This window comes from Rhinopithecus roxellana, chromosome 11 (assembly GCF_007565055.1).
Source record: "Rhinopithecus roxellana isolate Shanxi Qingling chromosome 11, ASM756505v1, whole genome shotgun sequence".
NCBI lineage: Eukaryota > Metazoa > Chordata > Mammalia > Primates > Cercopithecidae > Rhinopithecus > Rhinopithecus roxellana.
Window position 1 is genome coordinate 64954291 of NC_044559.1, and position 23470 is coordinate 64977760.

Below are 23470 nucleotides of genomic sequence, written 5' to 3' on the forward strand. Positions count from 1 at the left end.
TTTTGCTTTGTTATCATTTGTGTGTTCACTGGAGTAGCACCTTTAATTTCCTTTAAGAACTTTTCCTTTGCATTCACAACTTGAGAGACATAGTTTTCAGCCTATCTTGGCTTTCTACATGCTTTTCTCAATAAGGTTAATCATTTCTAGCTTTTGATTGAGAGTGAGAGATGTGTGGCTCTTCCTTTCACTTGAACACTTAAGAGGCCATTGTAGGGTTATTAATTGGCCTAATTTCAATATTGTCTTGTTTCAAGGAATAGGGAGGCCTGGAGAGAGGGAGGGAAATGGGGAAAGCTGGTCAGTGGAGGAGTCAGAACACGCACAACATTCATGGATTAAGTTCACTGTCCGATATGAGTGCAATTTGTGGCTACCTAAAAGTTATAATAGTAAAATCAAAGAACACTAACCAACAAAACACATATAATAATAATGAAAAAGTTTTTAATATTGTGAAAATTACCAAAATGCAACATGAGAGAGACAGAAAACAGGCACATGACTGAAAAAATGGCACCAATAGACTTGCTGTTTACAGAGGTGGCACAAATCTTCAATTTGTAAAATACTCGATATTTGCAAAGCACAATAAATTGAAGCACAATAAAAGGAAGTATGCCAGTAGTTCTTGGCCAGGTGCTAGGTCAGGTCCTAAGACCTGTGGTGAGAAAAAGAGATTGTCCCTGACATGCCCTCCTGGAAGAGATGAATATTAAAGGAATAATAAGGAATAAATATATAGTCATGTGACACAGAATGATGTTTCATCAACAATGGACCACATATACAAGGGTGGTCCCATAAAATTAAAATGAAGCTGAAAAATTTCTATTGATAGCGACATCCTAGCTGCCATAACATCATAGTACAGTGCATTACCTTTTCTATGTTTGTTTAGAGACACAAAACACTTGCCATTGTGTTATAGTTGCCTACAGTATTCAGTACAGTGACATGTTGTACAAGTTTGTAGCCTAGGGGCAATAGGCTGTATTGCTCATATAGCCTAGGTGTGTAGTAGGCCATATCATTTAGACTTCTGTAAGTAACACTCTGTGATGTTCACACAACAAAACCGTCTAATGATACACCTTTCAGAACATACCCCTGTTGTTAAGTGAGGCATAAGTGCATAGTATCCGTCTGTAGTAAATACGATGAAGGAAACAATACAGATTGCTGTGTCTAAGATGATGAGGCTTCCATAAAGACTTCTTTGAGGTGATAACCTTTAGGGTTTGTCTGAAAGATAAACAGAAATTATTCAAGCAACAAGTGTTCCAGGTAGCAGGAACACTGCTTTCTGGAATACAGCAAAGATATGAGAAATGTTTGGCCCTTGTGGAAATACATGAAAGCCAGTGAAATCTGATGTGAAACACTAGAACCAAGAGACCCATTTTGGACAAGATCATATGTTAACCTCTTAGATATGTCTCTAACCATCTGGAAGAGTGTATATGCATAGTCCATAACCAGAAGGCTTTCAGGTGTCCGGTCATAGACACATATAGAGTTGTGAGAATGGTTTGAAATATTTTTGTGACTTTTCTATCTAGTGTTTTACCAATCCAGGGAGTCCACCTCCCGCAGGCATTGGGGATTTCATCATTATCTCTTTGACTCCCAATCCTGTTTGTCCACCCATCTACCTTCCCCACAGGGGTCCTGGCTTAAGTTTGTCAGACTTTTAAGGTTCAAGGTCCTCCAATTTCTTCCAAGTGAAGCACCTACAACACAGACATTTCTACTGCTAGTGCTGATGTGGCATAACTTCAGTGTGTTACCACCATGTGACCAACTTTTCTTTATGGTATCTGCCTCAAATCCACTCCCCTAAAGAGTACCTCATGGAAGGTACATGAGAGAAGAGAATAGAGTTAAAAAAGTTTTGTGTTGCCACATATGAATATTTGCACTAATAACTAGTTAGAGGGCATGAGAGACAATACGGAATAAATCCCATTAGAGTAAGACCAACTCTTAGTTATCTCTGCTAATGGAAAAGATAAAGACATTGGGGGAAATTTTCACGTTTTTAATCACAGTCGTTTTTTCTTTTTAAATTAAGGTTCTCTCCTTGCCTTCCCACTGACTCAACTCTTTGTCCACAATCTTTCATTTTGTGTTTGCTCTCCAGTGAAGGGCACATCACACTGGCCAATGGAGAGTCCTAGTTTTTGACCTTCTTTCCCTCACCATTCTCTTTCAACTAACCACCAGGTCTTACCAAGTATACTACGTAAGTAGTGCTGTGATCTGTCTGTGTCTTCCAATCGTAGGTGCCTCTGCCCTAGTTCAGGTCACCATTACTTCTCATCTGGATCACTCAAACAGTCCTCCCGAGCTCCTGGCCTCCAGGCTTGCTTACCTCCAGAACGTTTTTCAAGTTGCAGCCAGAGTGATTTTTCTAAAATGCAACGCTGATCAACTCACTCTCCTCTTCCAACCCTTCGATGGCTTCACATTTCCCTCAGGATGAAATAAAAACTCCTAAAAATGTCTTACAAAATCCTTAAAATCTGGCTGCTGTTAACTCTTTATTCTTATCTCTCATTACTTTCCTAGCCAAACTCTAAATTTCAACTCAACTAAATTTTCAGTTCCTTAAAAAATCCAAGCACTTGCTTTACTGTTTTCACATACTGTGCCAGCTCCCTGGAAGTCTCTTCTTCCCACTACAGCCCACTCCGCCCCATCGCATCACTTCTCCTCATTCCTCCCCTTTGGTCTAGCTGTATTTCCTCCAGGAAGCCATCCTTGAGTCCTTAGATTCTATTAGTTTCCCCTAGGTGTCTTCCTGTTGTACTTTGCTTTTTCCCCATGTCATAACATCTGTCATACTGCCTTCCCTCTTCTCTTGAACACCCAATACTCATTATGCCAATACAGAAATGAATTAACAAAGGAAGCAACACATCACCGATAATCCTGGTTTCATGACATTCTGATTATTTCTGTGCACATTATGGGTATTGTGTATTTAGCTTTATATCTTTTTCAACTGAACAACTTATTCTAGACGTCTTTATAGGTAGTATTCTTTTGTTTTAATGTACAATGGATTATTTAATTCTGTTATTATTGGGTATTTAGGTTGTTTCCATTTTCACATTATTTTAGACATTGTTGCAGTGAATATCCTTATTCATCCACCCTTTTATAATTAACCATTTATTTCTGAAGAATAAATTGACATAAAAAGTATAAGACTTGCATCAAATTATATCTCCCTCCACAATGTTATTGCCTTTCCCCACCACCTTGAAAATACCCAATTTATAAATCTTCTTTTCTTTTAACTTTCAACCTGATCAGCCAGATATATTTGTGGTGATTTTCCCCTAAATGACTAGGAAAGTTCAGCATCGTCATGTTACTGGACATTAAAAAAAAATCAACTTTATTTGTTCAATTTTCTAAGTCAAGTCTCCCGGAAGCAGTGTTTCAAATTAGGATTCTTGTGCAAGTGACTTACTGAGAGTCCTCTGTAAGGGAATGAGAAAAAACAGAACAGGGCAGAAGAGGCAAATATGTGGTTTCAGGAGAAATCTACACTCAGCGTAATCCCATGGGGTGCTCAGGAGCATAAATTGTACCACCACCAAGGCCAGTGGGCTGGGCTGTAATGTCCTGTATCAGTCACTGGCCATGGGCCAACCTCAGAGGAGACAAAACTTCCCAGGTATCTCCAGGTAAAGTGACTCTCATCAGCCCAGGACAATCCTCTGGAAAAGGGTGAAGAGAAGTCATTAGTATCCAACATCTGAAGCACCGGCAAAATAGGTACACCACCCTGGGCATGGGGATCTGTGTGGATGCTAACAGCATGTCATGCCGGGTATTTAAAAAAAAAAAAAAATTCTTAAAAGCTAAGCATATTAAACATTCCTGGAATATGCATTGTAAATGTACTTTCCCAGTTGTTGTTATGTAGAGACAAATCAATCAAACTTTGTTTTCTGGCTTTGATGACCATGCTTAGCAGGTCTATTCCAATCCAAGATTATCATTTTTTTAATTAACTTACATTTTCCTCTAGTATTTTACAAGTTTTTAAAAGAATTTAAAACTTTAATCTACCTGGATTTACTATGGGTATGTATTGGGTGTGAGATAGAGATTTGACTTAGTTTTTTCCTAAATAATAGCTGACACTTCAATATTTAAATTAATATAACCAAGTAATAAATAATAAAATAGTTGGTACTTTTTTTTAGACAGAGTCTCACTCTGTCGCCCAGGCTGGAGTGCGGTGGCGTGATCTAGGCTCACTGCAACCTCCACCTCCCCGGCTCAAGCAATTTTCCTGCCTCAGCCTCCCAAGTACCAGGAATTACAGACGTGTGCCACCACGCCTGGCTAATTTTATATTTTTAGTAGAGACGGGGTTTTGTCACGTTGGCCAGGCTGGTTTTGAACTCTTGACCTCAAATGATCTGCCCTCCTTGGCCTCCCAAAGGGCTGGGATTACAAGGGTAAGCCATGGCACCTGGCCATAGTTGGTACATTTTATATGATAGGCCCTGTCCAAAGTAAGCCTTCTACAAATATTAACCTATTTAACATTTGCAATAATGTCACAGGTAGGGAGAACAGATGAAGTGAGGCACAGAGAGGTTACATAATTTGCCCAAGGTCATAGCTAATGAGTACTAGCAAGTTGGGTTTTTAATGCATTTAGTTTTTCTTTCCCCTACGCACTTAACTGGTACGCTGTACTGCCTCTCCCAAAAATCATTTCAGTATCATTTACTGAACAATCAATCCATCATTTCTTCTTATATCTTAAGTGTGATCTTGGACTTCCTGCTCTTTTCACTGTTCTGAATTTCCGCACCAATTAGTTCTAATTACAGTACTAGTTTTGTTATACTCTGTAATATTCAGCATTGTAAGTCCCTCCCATTAGATTTTTCTCTGAAATTTTCAGTTCTCATATTTATTCTTTCAGAATACCAAGTCCAAAGACCAAATACATAAACAAGAAAACAAAAAATACTTATAGGCATTTTGATTTTAAATTTTGTTAAATGCATAATTTGGGGGAGATTTTGATTTGCAATTTGTCTCATTCAAGAAAACAGAATGTCTCTCTCCATGTATTCTTTATTTTCCCTTTATTATTACTTTCATTAAGTTTTCTTTATAGAGGCCCTACACATTTCTTGGTAATTTACGTCTTTGTGAATAGTATCATCTTTTAAAATTATATAGCAGGTTACTAATCAAAACTGTTTTTTGCGTATTTATACATAATTGGCCACTCTGCCAAACTTCATCTTAGTTTGGCAGAGGTATTATCATCTTGCAGCAATTAAATCAGTGGTTCATTTTAACAAAAGTAAATATTAGAAGGAAACCTGCCTCTGCTATTCACTGGTGATCAGCCATCATTCCCTACTATTGTGAACAATGGCATAAACGTGTATGAATAGAGAGCAGGCACAACTGCAAACACATACTACACAAATGTGTAGTAAACGGACATAAGCTGAAAGGCACCTTATTTCTATTTTTTTCCCATTTACTTCACGAGTTTTCCAAGACAGTCATATCTGCAAACAATTTTACCTCCTTTCTATAACATGAAAATCTTACTGTTTCTGGTGCAACTGTAGCTGGTACGTCACTAATTCATAAATTAAGGTGGGACATCACAAAAAACCGAACACACATCCTGTTAAGCATTTTGAGTTTAAAATAGATACATGTATACTTGGGTACCAATTTTAAAGAAGGGTCAAAGCCTGTTCTTGGGAGTATGAATACATTGACGAGAGATCCAAAGTTATCTTTTTTGAATTCTAGTCCCTTTAAAGCAGAAAAGGAACCTGACATTAGCGAAGCAATCCAATGTACAGTTTTTACTGATCACCCCCAAATTTGTTATCTTTCTCACACCTAATTTGACAGCAGTTCTTTGTAATGACTCTTTTCCAAACCTTTCCAAAGTGTTGACTTAGTTTTCCTGGGAATTCTTCATTTGCCCCCAATAGTTAATCAATTTTCATATTAAAAAAATTAATTTACATAAAATGTTAAATACAGCTGGCATAAACAGATTTGTGAATAAACACAGCTGACTAAACTTAAGTGGGGTGAAGGCAAAAGCAAACTGCACACAAGGAAGTGGCAGACTTTTGGTGTGTGGGCTCAGCAGCACTGGCCTCAGTTTTACAGAAGGAATGGGTAGGTTAATCCATCAAATTGGCCAAGTGGTAGTCAAAAATGCTTTTGGAGCCATCATGTTTAATATACACAAAAAATAGACACATATGAACATATATATGTATGCATAAAATATTCTTCTACTTTAATTTTGCCATGGGTTTTTATTGTTGTCATTTTAAAAATCAGGAGATTTTAAACTTTATTAAATGTCTTTTTGGCATCTATCAAAAATATTCTGATTTTTCTCTTTGACCTATGAATATGATAAAGGATACTGCATTAAAAAGAACTGGAAGGCCGGGTATGGTGGCTCATGCCTGTGCCTGTAATCCCAGCACTTTGGGAGACTGAGGCTAACAGACCGCTTGAATCCAGGAGTTTGAGACCAGCCTGGACATGGCGAAACTCCATCTCTACAAAAAAAAATACAAAAAATTAGCCGGGATGTGGTGGTGCAGGCTTGTGGTCCCACTTACTTGGGAGGCTGAGGTGGGAGGATGGCTTGAGCCCAAGAGGCAAAGGCTGCAGTGAGCCGAGATTGTGCCACTGCCATCCAGCCTGGGCGACAGAGTGAGGCCCTGTCTCAAAATAAATAAATAAATAAATAAATTTACCTGGTCATGATATACTTTGTTTTAATAGTTTTTTTTTAAACCAATATTTTATTTAAACATTTATATTCATTGGTGAGGTTATAAAGCTTTCTCTTTTTAAAATTGTATTTTATCCAACCCACAGAACAGTTTTCTTTCTCTTTTTTTAAAAAAAATTCTTATTTAGTTATACCTCTGGCTCTACTCCATTGTGTTTTAGAGCCCTTACATTAATATTGCATAAATGTACATATTTGCGTAAAAAGCTACTTCTACTTAATATGATCCCATTATAAAAATACATTATTTCCAAAATTGGCTGAGTCCGATACTTTGGTATTTTTAATACAGCTATTAGGAAAATCAATATTAGGTTTTTAGGGGTTTCTAACTAAAAGTAAGGAATCCTATTTCAAAGACCTCCCATAGGTATGAAGCAGTGAAGGAAGAGGCCAGGTGTAATTCTACATGTGTATCCTTTCTCGTTCCACAAATTCTATAGCAATTCTTTTAGAAAAATCTGTTGATTTGATGAATACATGAAAGAAGCTTAAAACAAGATCAACTAAGTCACTTCTTCAATGTAAGTTTGAATATCTTCAAAATAACTACTATTTGAGTATGAACAAGAAACTTTCGAAAGAAGCTCTTAAAATATTCAAACATCTGGCTGCATGTGGTAGCTCATGTAATCCCAGCACTTGAGGAGGCCAAAGCAGGAGAATGGCTTGATCCTGGAAGTTTGAGACCAGCCTCAGCAACACAGTGAGACCATGGTCTCTACAAGGGAAAAAAAAACAACAAAAATAGCCAGGCCTGGTAGTGCACACCTGTAGTTCCAGCTGCTTGAGAGGCTGAAGTGGGAGGATCGCTTGACCCCAGAATTGAGGTTGCAGTCAGCTGTGATTATGCCACTGTACTCCAGCCTGAGAAACAAAGCAAGACCCTATCTCAAAAACAAAACAAAACAAAAATACCTAAAACATCTTATTCAAGTGTATCTGCTGTTATTTATCACTTACACAAAGGAGAAATAAATAGTCTTTCTCTCTTAAAGTACATCTAAATTCATTAAGCTGGCAGCCTATTAAAAAAATGCTTCACTAGGTTTCATTTGTTGTTTTAATGGATTGGAAGTAAAACTGTTTTTATAGGCTATTGATTTCTAGCTCCAAATGAAAACAGTAAATCACACAAAGGTTTTATTTCTGTTGTGGCTGATGAACTATAAAAGGGAAGAAGGGAGTGCTGACATAGACTGGGGCATTTTTTTCAGCTCTCACACTTGGCTTTCTTGGAAGCTGGAAGACAATCTTCATCCCCTTCTGATGGGCGAGGTTTCTTCACTGTAGAAATAATTCCAAAAGCAGTTTTTCTAGTTTCTATAAAACAAACAGGGAAACCATTGTGCTTCAAGTTAAGACATAATTTAAAATGAGGTGGTTTAACATATTACTTTGGCTTACAGCACTAGTAAATGATAAGCCATAATGAACTGCTGTGGGTGCTAGTGCCATTTACTGTCATTATCTTTTTTCCCAACATAAACAAATATCAGTATATTATTAACATCTAATTCATTCCCGAAGATTACCTCATGGGTAAAACTGCAGGAGAGTGTTATCTCCAGTGGTCTGTCCATGGCATCTTATGTAGCCAGAACCCCGTCATAGACATTGGTGTAGCAGATACTTTATATATGATAGACAGACAAATCAAGAGAGCAAACACAGTAATCGAGTGTATGGCTCCCAAGTGGAGCACATGCTTGGCTCGTTTTACAGCATGTACCCTATCTCTCTCATTAGAACATCAAGGCACCTCTGAAGAATCAATTCTATTATATTGCCAACACTCAACAATGGCCTGGCTATGCAAAATGTGTTCAATAAATACTAGCTGAGTTAATGAATAAAATCAAACTCATAAATTTATTATCTCTTTAAATGGTGACAATGAACAAAGAATTAATAGAAATTATTAAATGCTTAGATTAGGTTGGCAGCAGAGTTCAAAAATTTAACCAATTTCTCCTAGAAACCTACTAATAGGCTAGGCACTGTATCCATATACAGAGGGTATTAAGATGCCTAACAGTCGGTGCTTTTCCCCATAATACATGCATGTGAGAAGCACAATAAGAGCAAATATAATACGAGTGGAGGCATCCACAAGAATTAACTGCTGGATAAAGCAATGAGGTATTATATAAAGGTGACACTACTCTGAATAGGGTAAATGGAATAAGAAAAAGAGAGGTATTCCTTTACAAAGCCATGGAGAGAAAGGTACGAAGAACCTAGGTAAGACAGTTTAGAGGACAATATGGCTGATGTGAAGGAGGAATATGAAAAATTTAGGAGAAAATGAGGCCGGAAGGGTAGCTTATGAAAGGCCATAGTGTCATGAAAATAGACTCCAACTCTGTTCTTAGAAAGGGAAAGGGATTATGGAGAACGAGAGAGATACCCATTAGCTACAAAGGTGGCAGAATCAAAACAACTTGACCAGAAATTTAGCTATGAATTATTTCTTATTTCAAGTAATAAAAATAAAGTCAACTATAAAGTGTTAAGCATTATTTTCCCATTTATCAAGATTAACCTAGTAAATCTACTTTGCCAATTATTTTAAAACACTTTTATTTATAAAAGGGATAAAACTGCTCTCAAGGTTATTAAAATGTCAATATAATGAGAACCTCAAAACAAAAACTATCAATTATTTCCATTTCACCAAATGAAAAATGTCACACTTAATAGCTATTAATTTATATCACTGATTCTCTACCCATATAGTCTAGTCTAAAAATCACCTGAAATAAAACATTGTGAAAATCAGCACTTTTAAACAAAATGCATTAATTTCTTTAGTGTCTTTTAAAAATAAATGCATTTCTGTAACAGCAGGAAGTTACATTTGCGTATGCTTTAGTTTACAAAATGTTTTCACATATAGTATTTCCTTTAATCATCTTGCCGAGGAAAATCTAAAGGATTATTTACAAGTGAATAATTTTGTTCACAAGGGGCTAAGGCAGGTGTCCCCAACAGGTTCATTTTGGTCCAGGGGCTGATTGACGACATGAACTTTGTCAATGACAGGCCAAAGACTCTGACCTTAGGCCTCTTTCCTCTATCCTTTCCATACAACCTCCTCAGAATTGCTATTCATTAGTTTCTGGATTTCTGGACCCCCAAGGAACCTAATTCTGATTTCCTGTGGCAAGCCTTCCAAGTTGAAAGCCAACTACTATGTGTCCAAAGTCTTCTGCTTGCCAGGTATCCATGCCTGCACCACTGTCATGATTCCTCTCATCATGAGGTTTCCACACCCTTTAAGGACAGAGTAGACATTTTCCAATAGTGTTTCAGTGCACTGCTGTCCTTCTTAAACGTGGCACTCAGAATGATACAGATGCTGGCTGAGATTTCATAAATAAGAGTATAATAATGAGGCTTTGCATTTCCTTGCCTCAGAATCCTTTATTTATAATATTACTTAAGCTGAATTAGCAATCTTAAGAACACATCATACTACCGTCTCATACTGATCCCAATGGCAACGAAAACCAGGGTAACCATATTTTATCATCTATTTAGGACACTCTTCAGGGAATAGAAGTGCTAATAAGGTCACAGAAACAGCAGGCACAAACTAGAACTGTCCTGGGTACACTGGGGTGAATGGTAATGCCACCTGAAGTTCACAAGTCTTCTTTAAGTTTAGCTCCTATAAAAGCCTGATTTTAGACACAGAAAGACAAACATCACATGTTCTCACTTGTTCATGGGATCTAAAAAACAAAGCAACTGAACTCCTGGAGACAGAAAGTAGAAGGATGGTTGCCAGAGGCTGGGAAGGGTAGTGGGGGGCTGAGGGGGAGGTGAAGATGGTTAATGTGTACAAAAAAAATAAAATGAACAAGACCTAGTATATGACAGCACAATAGGGTGACCATTGTCAATGTAACTTAATTGTATATTTAAAAATAACTAAAAAAGCATAATTGGATTGTTTATAACACAAGACAAACGCTTGAGGGGATGGACACCCCATTTTCCATGATGTGATTATTATGCATTGCATGCCTATATCAAAATATCTCAGTACCCCATAAATATATACACATACTATGTACCCACAAAAAGAAATTCTAAAAAAAAAAAAATTACATATTATATATTGTATGCTGAATAGTTGAGTTCTTAAAGTCAAATGCAGGACTTCCTATTTTCCTATATATAAAATTATATATGTATTTATATTTTAGTTACTGTTTCCTGTTTAGTCCATTTTGGAACACCAACTGTTACTCAAAATCTTGATGATTGTTTATTTAAAATAGATCAAAATAATGACAGAACTATGAAAGTGTGAACCAACTGTTCCCTAATTTCAAGAAAATCATCATAAAAAATCTCAATTAATTTGATCACTCCCAAAGCTTATGTGATGAGTTCTAGGCTACATAACACAAAAAACTCAAACCAAAAATGCTGAAACTAAAAGCAAAAATCATCTAATTTATGGCAAGCCAATACAGTAAACAGCTCTCTCAAGTGGAAATCAGATCAATAAAGCCCAACACACAAGCCCTCAATAACCTAGCTATTCATATGACAAATATTAGTCTATATGTAGCGATCTACTTTGAAGTTTAAAATTCATTTGGGTGATACCAATGAAATTGCTTCTTAACCACTACAACTAGTCCTAAGAATTATAAAGATAAGGAAGACAAAACAGTGATCAAAAGCTTAAGTTGTTTTAATAAAATTTCAATTTCATTTTCCAAAGTTTCAGCATACTTTCAATTTTTAACATCTGATGAATAGGAAATTCAATCAGTGAAAAGGTACGTATACAAAACGTAAGTAAAAAATGTACAGTCTGGCCGGGCATGGTAGCTCATATCTGTAATCCTACACTTTGGGAGGCTGAGGCAGGAGGATTGCTTGAGCGCAGGAGTTCAATATCAGCCTGGGTAACATAGTGAGACCCTGTCTCTATTTAAAAACAGAAAAAAAAACAACAACAAAAGAAAACAGTACAGTCTGGACACAACTTGACCATGGTAAGCAAACATGGGAAAAGAAACATTCTGAGTTATAATAAATGTAAAAGTCACAGTCTATGTTTTGTTAGTTGGATTTTTAAAATGTATTTGCTGTTTTTGTTTTCCTAATAAATAGTTTAACATATATTTTTAATATATCAGTTCTCTAAAACAGAGATTTTCAACAGGGAAAGCATGGCCCTCTGGTGAGGGAGAAGAAGGGAGATTAGAAGTCTATCAGAATGTGGGCAGGAGCACACATGTATAGCTGGAGGAACTATTCAATACTCATTTCCATTTCTGTAATGAAAACTATACTCATTCTACAAACTTTAGAAAGTAAAACCTGAAGTGAGGGTAAGAAAACACTGATGGCTATGGTTAGAAGAGGTTGAGAAAAGATGACCCCAAAGGAACTCAGGAGGATAGGGCAATAAAAATAGGTATGGCTGTAAAAATGACTTGCTTCTAACATGACCATTCAGTTTGTACTGGAAGAACTTGCTTACCTCCATGGAGAAGTGCTGCTCGGCAGTTGGTGGATACCGCAGCCTTGGCATCACTTTCAGAGAGCCCGAACAGCAAGCCTCTTGGGCGAGCATTAAAGATTTTAACCCGGAGTCAGCCAAGGCCACGAGACTAACACAAACATAACAGAAAGTGCTAGCTAACCTGGTCGTGTTGAGAGGTTAATTCAACAGCAGTTCTTAGTCCAACTGGAACATGCATCTGAGAAAAGACTCATTTAACTCTAAGCTTTTATCATATGAAGTCCCTTGTTCCCTCTTTTCTATCTCAGGATTAATTAAAAAACAGAAGCATAAAGATCTCTATAAGGTCATATAATTTATTTTTGAAGTTATTAATTGGTAAACTTACAGTAAAAGGTTGAGAAAAATACCACGTTCAACTATAATACGGCTTCGAATTCAAAATTTCTTGAAGACAATGTCAACAACTTTTACTCAGAAAAGGATACAGGTTTGCCACGTCATATGGCCCTCTTATTTCTAAAGGCTGAAATAAAATGAACAAAGAGTAGATATGAGAAAACTATTTATAACATTTTAATAACTTACAGCAAATTAATAGAATATTTAAGTATCTAAAAATAAAAAATTACATAAATTTAAGTCCTTATAATTTTGATGGGTTTTATAGTTTTTGAAAATATAAGAGAAGCTTGAAAAGCATTTTGTAAAAGGATAAAAGAAAAACTAATTATATAAACAAAAGTTGAAGCCTAAAGAAAATGGGGATAAATTTTACTGTTTAGCAATTACAATGAGCAAATGCAGTTAAAATAGAAAAAAAAGCAACAAATATTCATTTACTATTTTAATTTATCTCCTAGAAACTGCAAAGTTTTATAACCTGAAAGATGAAAACAAAGTACTTCATGCTAGACTTACCCTTTCTGCAGCACTAGATATAATTACATTCTACAAAATAGAAAGTGATTAATATTAATCTTAGATAAATGCAAAAAAAAGGAGAGCTTCATAATATAAATAGCCAGTAATCACATTTTAACATTTAAGGCTCAAATACCATCTTATTTTAAAGATAAGGTAAATGATTAAGGTGAAAAAAATGAAAGACTTCATGTCAAACTAAAGGCAATCTGTAATAAAAAACAAAATATGTTTTCCTAACAGATCTTAGTACAGATGAATTAAGTTTAAAAAACAAGAGGAAAAGGTCACATAATCTTAAGTCAACTCAGTGAGGACAATTGTTATTCTAGACTTTTCTTTCACAGTATGTAAACTGCAAATTTTTATCAAAAGATATGGCTTCCAACACATCTTTTTCTCCCTTATATTATTCTTCCCTTGGTATTTTTCTTTCCCTGAAAACTAGCAGAGCTCACTGAAATGGGAGAATCTGTTCCTATGCTTTGAGAACATTCTGCATTAAGGAAAGGAGTCAGTTTGACAATTCCAGTGTACCACTAATAATAAACTGCCAGATGCGAAAAACATCCTAAAATTATAGAACCATACCTTTCCTTTGCAGATTTGCATCAAATTGAGGGCATTGGAAATTGTATACCTTCTCATTGTGGAGTCTTTGATAGCAGGGCTATAAACAAGTTCAAAAGCCAGGCCTCGGTCAATTGCCTTCACAGGAAATAAAGAGAACTGTCAGAGATAAGCATGCACTGGCCTACTTCATTTTCACAGATTCTCTCTTCACCTCCTTCCTCACTCCCTACCACTCACCCCTTACATGTCAAGGTACAGCTTTATGAAAGACAGATTAACACTCAAATGGCACTACCCACAAGGAGAAGAAAGTAAATCTGTGGCTCTACTTGATCAAAAGAGTTTATCTTGGCTATGGGGAAGCTGACTTTACATAAACAGGAATTATGAAGAGGCTAAGAAGAACAAAGTCCCAATGGGGTGAGAGAGGGGCTATTACTCCATGCACTATCAAAAGGAAAACAGAAATGTACTCCCTACATTTAGAGTAAACTGTATGCAAACATAGTAAACCAAGTAATCTGACCTACGAATGCACAAAGAGACAAAGAAATGAAGAGCTGAAAAAAGCCCAAAGAACCAAGGGTGGGTAGGTCTTTCAGGTAAGTAATTTATTACCTATATGTTGAAGAGAGAATAACAGCCATAGTTAATTGAGAGCTGACTACATGCTAAGAGAGTCTTATATATAATATTTAATCCTTACTATAATATCTTTATAAAGCATTACTGCAAAGACTGCTAATTGCCCAGATATCTGTCCTCTCCTTTTTCTTTAGTAATAAAGCCCCTGGTTTTTCACTGGGCTTATAGCTGCACAGCAAAAAAGATGGAAGTGCCCTTGAAGATTTTGCCCAGCTCACCATACAAGCCTGGCTTTTTTTCATGAGAAAAAGAAACTTCTTTATTTAATGTACTCTTACTACATAGGGATCCACAGGTAAGTAGATGAGTGGAAATGAGATTGAAATTAACCACCATACTATTCAGCTTTCCTAATGAGCACCTAAATGTCTTCATCCATTCACAGAAGATACGTTTCAAGCCTACTGCGTGCAAAAGCTGAGATGGTTCCTCCCTTCTAAAAGTTCACAGTTTAGTGGGGGAGACGATCAATAACCACACAAAAATATAAAACTTCAACTGTGTTAAGTGCTATCAAGTAGAAGTTTGGATGCGGGTGAGGAAGAAATTAAGTAGTTAAATAGCAGAGGAAGGTGCATTTTCATAGGGAGGTCAGACTTTTGCATTGGCAAAGTCTCCAAGGTTGCAGCAAGGCAGCACGTAGCGAAGGTCAAATGCTGGAGAAAAATAATGAGGAAGACAGGCTAAAGAGGATGGGAAGGGCCAACTGTGCAGGCCTTTAGAGCTGATGACGAGGATTATTCCTAATGGAGAAAACATCTGAAGGATTTTCAGCATAGAGAGGATAAGCAGATTCTCACCCTTTCAGTGTTTAAGGTAGGTAATTTGTCCACATGACTCACAAAGCAACATAAGAAAACAATAAAAAGTACTGTTTGCATCTCCGATCCTATATGCCCTATCCCTTCCTCCAATAATCACTTTTATTAATTTCTTGTGTCTTCCTCCAGAGTTTCTTCATACAACTATAAGCAAATATGAATAGATACTATTTTTCTTTCTTATCCAATTGCAAAAGTCACTTGGGGGGCAGTACTCTTTCGAATGAATAAAGAATGGTAGGCATGTTCTAGGCAGTATGATCCAAGTCTCTGCTTGGCAAATGAGTTTCGATTGCCCAGAGTACGAGTTGAGACTGGCCCAGCTGTGACTCCTGTGGTTTACTCCTGAGCATTTACAGGGAATGGAGAAACTTGTCTTTTTCTAGAACTGGCAGTCTCTCTTGATTTAATTCACTTGCACTTCAAGGCCCCTTCTACTTTTCCTTCCTGAACACAGATTTCCTTAATTCTTCCTCTGGCTTTAAGGCTCCCAGATTTTATTTTAGATTTTCCTGTCTGTCTGATTCTAGTTTGGTTAGAATTTAAATGCTATTTTCCACACTGCAACCTTCCCCTCTCTCATTTTTTGACTTTTCCCCATCTCTAATTCTTTACCTGTGTTGATTATTTCTAGGAATGACATTTGTTAAGATAATATTTCTGTTATAGTTGAACGTGTATCTCATTCTCTCTGCCAAGCTTGTACACTTCTTGAGAGCTAGACTGCCTTTTACATAAAAAGTGTATATTTATATTTTGAGTGAATAAATAGTAGCTTATGGAGAAGATGTCCTGTGATAACGTTGTTCATTATAGACGATCCATCATCAAAGGAACCTCGATGCACCTGGCTAACCAAAAGCCACAGATAAACAGAAACATCCCTTTTAGCCATATTATCAGCCATCTCCTTGGCTATATATTTTACCAAAACTATTAATTAGCTGAAGAGGCTGACCTGTATTTCTTTTCCTTATCCTTCTAGTTGTGGAACTACAATACAAGGCAATAGGATGATGAAGACGGGAAATAAATGAAAGAGATGAATGATACATAGAGTTGGATGGCTAGATCTCAAAATATTCCTAATTGACTGAATCTAAATTTCTAGACCCTTGTGGGGACCAAATCAAAATAAAAACAACTTTTGTAGGGGGAAGGGGAGAAAAAAAGGATATTATCAGCATAATTATTTTTTAAGAAAAAAGTTCTGATTTTCATCTTGGTACATGAATCAAGTTTACTTTAAAACTGCTACAGGAATTCTTGAAAAAGAAAAATTAAAAATAATGTGCTATTGAAGGTTGTGAATATTTCTTTCACAGTATCTCATTTTAAATTTTTAGATGGATAAAATACAGACTCATTACCTGGGATCTTGCTGTAAGACCATTTTAATGCAAATTGCCTAAAGCTCATCAAATGACTGTTCATAACAGCCTCTTCTTAGCAGTGCCTGCCTGATTAGCTTTTGTTCTCATGTCTGACCAAAGGTTCTGGCATGGGTGGGTGATCAGATTTTTTAATAATGAGAAATAATGGTATAAAGATGCTACTAAGGACAGGTGTGTGACAGTTGAATCAAGACACACCGGCACTAAAATTCCAAGTATTAAGCAAAGACTTAGAGAAAGACGAGAAGAAAATAAGGAGCTGATTACTGGGACAATATACTGATTCCCTGTTAATGTCATAAAAATTAGTTCTTTATTCAATTCAAATGAATGACACCCTTTCAGTGTTTAAGATAGGTAATCTGTCCACATGACTCACAAAGCAACATAAGAAAACAATAAAAAGTACTATTTGCATCTCGGATCCTATCTGCCCTATCCCTTCCTCCAATAATCACTTACATGAATTTCTTGTGTCTTCTTCCAGAGTTTCTTCATAAAACTATAAGCAAATATGGACACTATTTTTCTTTCTTATACAAAAGGTAGTCTGCTACATTCCTGTCCTGACATGAAAGCTTTTCCAAGTCAGCTCATAACTTCCTGTTTTACAGTTGCACAGTATTATATTGTAGAGGTATAGCATGTATTTAACCAAACCTCTACTGATAGCCTTTGGGTGGTTTCAGTGTATCTGTAGAATAACACTGAAGTGGGACTGCTGGTCATAATGGGTTGAATCATGTCCTCATCCACAAAAGATATGTTGAAGCGCTAAACCTCAGTACCTCAGAATGTAATCTTATATTGGGAAAGAGGGTCACTGTAGATGTAATGAGTTAAGATGAAGTCAGAATGGAATAGGGAAGGCCCCTAACCCAATATGACCGGTGTTCTTATAAGACGATGGCCATGTGAAGACACAGAGACAAACAGGGAGAACACACTGAAGACAAAGGCAGAGATTGGAGTTATGTAGCTGCAAGCCCAGGATTACCAAAGATTGCCAGAAAATCACCAAAAGCTAAAAAGAGGCAAGGAAGGTGGTCCTACAGATTTCAGGGGGAACAAGTCCATGCTGACACCTTGATTTCAGACTTCCAGGCTTCAGAACCGTGAGATCATACAGTTTAAAACTGTTGTTTAAATCAGTAAATGTATTTGTAATTTGAAGAGTTGTTGCCAAATTACACACCCTCCACATAGGGATTGTTCCAGTTTACACTGTTACAAGCAAAGTATAAGAATGACTGCTTTCTTGCAGCCTTACAACAGAGTGTAGCTCTAATCACACAGATGATTTTAATGTGAAATCTCTTACTATGATAAATTTAATCATCTTTTCATATGTCTAAGGCCTGTTTGCATTTCCTTTACTGTGAAATGCCTTTTTCATATTCTTAATCCATTTTTTTTGTATTGTTCATCTTTTTTTTTTTTTAACTTACTAATTTCTAAGCACTCTTTGGTCTTTCTGTGTTAAGGGAGTAAGCTTTTTGCCTATGACATGAGTGAAAATTTTCCGTCAGTTTGTCATCTGTCTTTTAACTTTGTTTCTGGAGTTGTTTGCCGTTGTTGTTGTTGTTTTTGCCACAGAAATTTTTAATACTGGCACTGAATGGACACAGTACTTAACACATTAGATTCATGTGTGATAAAACAAAGTTTACAGAACACTCACATCCAAATCAAGTATTTACAGCATGATTCATGGAACTACCTCACTGCTTTAGATATTACTTACTAAAATCTCTCAGTGGGGAGTAACTGGACCACAAAGACAGAAATGGATTAGGGTAAAGGAAGGGCTGAGGGGAAAACATCAGAGTGTAAAACATATAAGATCCCTAAAATTACTCAATAAGCTTGGAGTCACTGTTAAATGACAATAACATTGAAATGGAAATAACACTGTAAAAAAATCAAAGGGAAAGTAAAGAGATACGTGCGGCTTTAAGATCATCCTTCTTCTCACAACCTGAATTCATAAAGCTCATGTTCTGAAATATGAAATTACTCTGCTTAACAAAGAGTACTGCTGTAAAGTAACTTTAAATAGCATTTCCCAGTAGGAAATGACAGATTTGGAATCAAAGCTTGAGTACAAATCCCTAGTCAACCCCTTGAGAGAGTCATTTAACTGTGTGAACCATGAACTACCTGAGAAAGACTGTATTACCTGCATATGGAGATAATTAATATCTACCCATCCCAAAGCTGCTGGGCCACAGCAGGTATCAAACTGCTCATCATAAAATGCTAAATAATCTGAAGTCATGTGATTATCCAAGAAGAGGAGTGGAATCCAATTTTTTAGAAACACATCTATCACATGATAGAGTTGCAATGACAAGTTACTTAGACTCCAGAAGAGGTTTGTGGGAGATTTTAGAGGAAATTGCATAATTGAAATTATGGTGCCCTAAGCATGCAGTGAAGATGACAAAAGGGAGAAGAGCTGCAAAGTACACAAATGGAGTGTTTGGTATGCTCTAGAGCTCCTGGGCCCTCCTTCACAATCCCAACCTTCCAAGCTGAAGATCCTCACATGGCGTCTGGCCTACTGGTAAAATATGAATGACTTACCTTTCTTAATACTGCTTTTCACCACAAGCAAAGAAAAGGGCCCAAATCGTAACAAAATTAAGATCTGTGCTTAATTTAAAGTAATCCTGGCCGAGGCAGGTGGATCACTTGAGGTCAGAAGTTCAAAATCAGCCTGGCCAATATGATGAAACCCCATCTTTACTAAAAATAAAAAAAAATTAGCCAGGTATGGTGGGTATGGTGGTGGACGTTTGTAATCCCAGATACTTGGGAGGCTGAGACAGGAGAATCGCTTGAACCGAGGAGGCAGAGGCTGTAGTGAGCCGAGATCACACTACTGCACTCCATCCTGGGTGATAAAGCAAGACTCCGTCTCAAAAAAAAAAAAAAAAAAGTAATCCTTATAAAGTGATCCTTTTAAAGCCAATCTATGAACTTCTCAAGGCCAAAAACAGGTTTATCCTCAAAGCCAAAGGAACATGCAAAGACCAAGACTGAAGACTGAACTATTATCCACACCTACTTACTCCATGTTCTGTGCTCTCACAATGTATACATTTCCACCCTTTGTGTAGACAAACAGCTCCACAGCCAGACTAGATATTGTGTTACAAATAATACGCACATACCTATACCACAACTATTATTTACTCTGAACAATAAGCTGGACCCTGTATGTTTCCAACTTTCTCACTTTAATAAAAAATAGGTGAATAAATTAACAGGGACTAACAGTGAATAAATTCTGCTTCTTGACCAATTCACAGTGCAGCCTACTCCTCTACCAGATGAAGACTAAAAATAATCTTGTGCAGCCTTTCTTTCCACTCCATCATCTAGTTTTTATTAAACAACATATGCAAAATGTTCACACCAGATTTTTTTTAAAGCAGACACTGTGTTAAACTGCATATCCCTCTAACTTGACAAAATTTTTTACTTTTCAGAATTCTTAAATTGAAAAATGTAGGAATTAAGCCAAAAATGCCCATCAAACAAAAGTAGCTTTCCTGAACTTCCCAATGGAATCGGGGGTGGGGTGTCCTGGTGTCACTATCTTGAGTGCCACTGTCCTCCTCATGTTGCCCCAGCTGCCCCACTTCCCTCACTGTATATACTTCCTGCTGAATGCGGAATCCAGCTAGTGACCAACAACGAGCAGAATTTGGCCACATCCCCTATGCTGTACCCTGAGATGCTAAGCTCAACATGTACTTATTCACTCAACAAACTGTAAGGAGGACTCATTATAGGCAAGACAGTGGAGTACTTTAAAAAGGACCATGACACAGCTAGTGTTCTCTAGAAGCTCACACTCTGGTTTAAACAATCATACAAGTTCCTAAAAACCCCAATTAAAAGCTCTCACCGAAGCAGCCACTGGGAATCTTACCACTGTCGTGAGACATGAGGAATTAAGTGCTGTGCACTGCTGTCCAATCCATGGACTTGGCCTTAGCATCACATGCTAGCTCCTCCCAACCAAGGTCACAGTATCATATGTGGGCTTATTCAGGCAAAGCTGTCTAGAAAATGACCTTCCTAGTTCATTAAGGTGAAGACAAAGGTGAAAAAGTTGTAAGTTCACTAGCAATTTGCTGAGTGGCTATATTGCCCAACTCTGGGGGTGCTACTTCCATAGAAACTGTATTGGCAGTTTGAGGCTAGTAAAAAGGTTAGGCAAACTTCTAAAGACAGAGATTGCTACCTCTGGAGATAAACAATATGTGAGGCCAACAAGATTGTCATAACCTTGAGTACTGTATTAATTTGTGGCTTTTATCATAGGTACCTGGGGCACATCAGAGATCTTCACAGACAACCAATCACAACTTTCCTAATCCTGTGTGACTAAAGAGCTGAATGACTTCTTGCAGTTTTTCATTTCCCCACATTTAACAAACGAGCTGCTGCACAACATAGATTTCCAACTCGAAAATGTGGTGATTCAGGGGTTTTTCACTGTTTACTTATTTATTTATAAGTACTGGCAACACCACAAGGAACCAATGATTTGAGCTTAGCCTATATTGTTATGTTCACTAGTACTGTCAATATTTACCCTAGGCCGGGCATGGTGGCTCACGCCTGTAATACCAGCATTTGGGGAGGCTGAGGCGGGCAGATCACAAGGTTAAGAATTTGAGACCAGCCTGGCCAACATGGTGAAACCCCATCTCTACTAAAAAAAAAAAAAAAAAAAAAATACAAAAATTAGCCGGACATGGTGGCATGTGCCTGTAATCCCAGCTACTCGGGAGGCTGGGGCAGGAGAACTGCTTGAACCCGGGAGGCGGAGGTTGCAGTAAGCCAAAATCGTGTCACTGTACTCTAGCCCGGGTGACAGAGCAAGACTCTGTATCAAAAAAAAATTTACCCAACAAGAGCTTTCATGTTTTTCCCTTGAAATATATGATTATATATTTTTAGTTTGAGTAGCATATTTTTAGGGGTAGAACATAAGCTAACTTAAATTTTTCCACATTGGGTGGGTCAGGCGTGGTGGCTCACGCCTGTAAGCTCAGCACTTTGGGAGGCTGAGGTGGGAGGACTGCTTGAGCCCAGGAGTTCAAGACCAGCCTGGGAAATACAGTGAGACCCCAACTTTACAAAACATAAAAAAGTTAGCCAGGTGTGGTGGCACGCACCTGTAGTCCCAATTACTCAGGAGGCTGAAGTAGGAGGATCACTTGACCCCACAAGGTTGAGGCTGCAGTGAGCTATGATCATGCCACTGTACTCTAGCCTGGGCAACACAGTAAGACCCTGTCTCTAATAATAATAATAATAATAATAATAATATAATTATTATTATTGCCACATTGAATTTTCACATACCAATTTTCCATTTTCTCCTCCTATTGTCTCCCCCTAATTCTCAAGCCAATGCCTTAGCACCAAAGAGATTTAAAATTGAGAAAGTTATGATTCTACAGAGGCAGAAGAGCAGGGGAATTATCCTGCTTTGAAAAACTTCTTACAAAAATTAATCTTCTGACTCTGATAGGATTGGATACGTCATTTGGACTGTATTTGCTAAACTCTTTTTTTCTTCTTGGATACCAGTTGTTGAGAACAGGAGACTAAGTAGGGTTTTGGAAGCCACTATTCTAAAATAGCATCTCAACTCTTCCTAGGATCTGATTGGCAAAGCAAACAGTTAACAGCTGTGCTGACCTTATGCTACTAAAATAGTTACTGGTGTGAAATAATATTACCTTATGATGGAAATGGGAGGAAATTAAGACTTAGAAGAAGGCATGGCAGATGGAAGATGAAGGGTATGGGAAAACAAGAGAAAACTATGTAGAAGGAGAATGAGAAAAATTCTATAGCAGAGGGAGAAACAAAAAAGTTTTCTGAACACATGGCCATCCTATTAGGTTAATATAAAAGTAACTCCGGGCTCTTTGTGAATAAGCATGCTTCAACACATATTTTAATTATGCATAGACCATGTCTATGTGATGCCATGCCCCTGTTCCCTCTTGACTCTCTTTAGCTTGCTGGTGCCTCAAGGATCCTCTGCTTTTTATTTTTTCCCTTCCCCTTCTTTTTTGACTGCTCTGTTCCCTTAATAATCGATGTTCAGGTTATAAGTATCCATGATTATTAGCTATCCTCTTAAGAAATATCCTTCATAAATTTTGGGTTCTATAGCCTTTTAAAAACATCTTAATAATTAACGGGATATTTTTAATTTTAAACTTTCTTTTTCCCTTTGTTCAGCTTTCAAAACTAAAATTCTCTTTTCTAACACCGCCTCCTATTCCCTAGCCTTTGTTTTTCCTTCTAAGAACACTGGTTTCTTCTGCTTCTTTTCCAATTTGCTAATGTAAGTTTCTAAGACTCAAATACAGGATGGAAAGCATAACACTTACCACATTAATAGGAGGTCTTTTGAAGTAAAATGGTAGTTTCTCTGTTACAGTTACGCAGACTAAATCCACATCTAAATGTGTACAAGCAATCTGTAAAGAAGAAAAAATAGGTAAGGCCAAAAGGAAAATTGGCACAAGTAAGAATGGGAGATAGGGTCAAACCCGATACAATGAAATATAAGTATGGTTCACTCCATAGGTGTTTTGATGGTTCTGTGTTGAAATACATCTTACCTTTTACAAAGTCAACTGTTTTGCTACTCTTTTAGGTTGGGTTTAAATGGTTTAACTGTAATCCAGCAAAAGCAGATTATGTCCATAGACTTTCTCAAAAGATAGAGCCTAGAGATTCTCTAACTCATATG

General features: G+C 37.1%; 1 protein-coding gene across 1 annotated transcript in view; it reads right to left on the reverse strand.

The window, feature by feature from the left end:
• Positions 1-7744: 7744 nt before the first annotated feature.
• The window catches only part of RPP30 (ribonuclease P/MRP subunit p30), a 29666-nt gene continuing 13940 nt past the window's right edge, over positions 7745-23470 (reverse strand). The window contains exons 6-11 of the mRNA XM_030941015.1: positions 23106-23195; positions 13836-13952; positions 13242-13271; positions 12809-12846; positions 12339-12418; positions 7745-8152 (exon numbers count right to left, since the gene is read on the reverse strand). Coding sequence (XP_030796875.1) covers positions 8043-8152; positions 12339-12418; positions 12809-12846; positions 13242-13271; positions 13836-13952; positions 23106-23195 — 465 coding nt within the window. The 3' untranslated portion in view covers positions 7745-8042. The remainder of the gene's footprint in view (positions 8153-12338; positions 12419-12808; positions 12847-13241; positions 13272-13835; positions 13953-23105; positions 23196-23470) is intronic.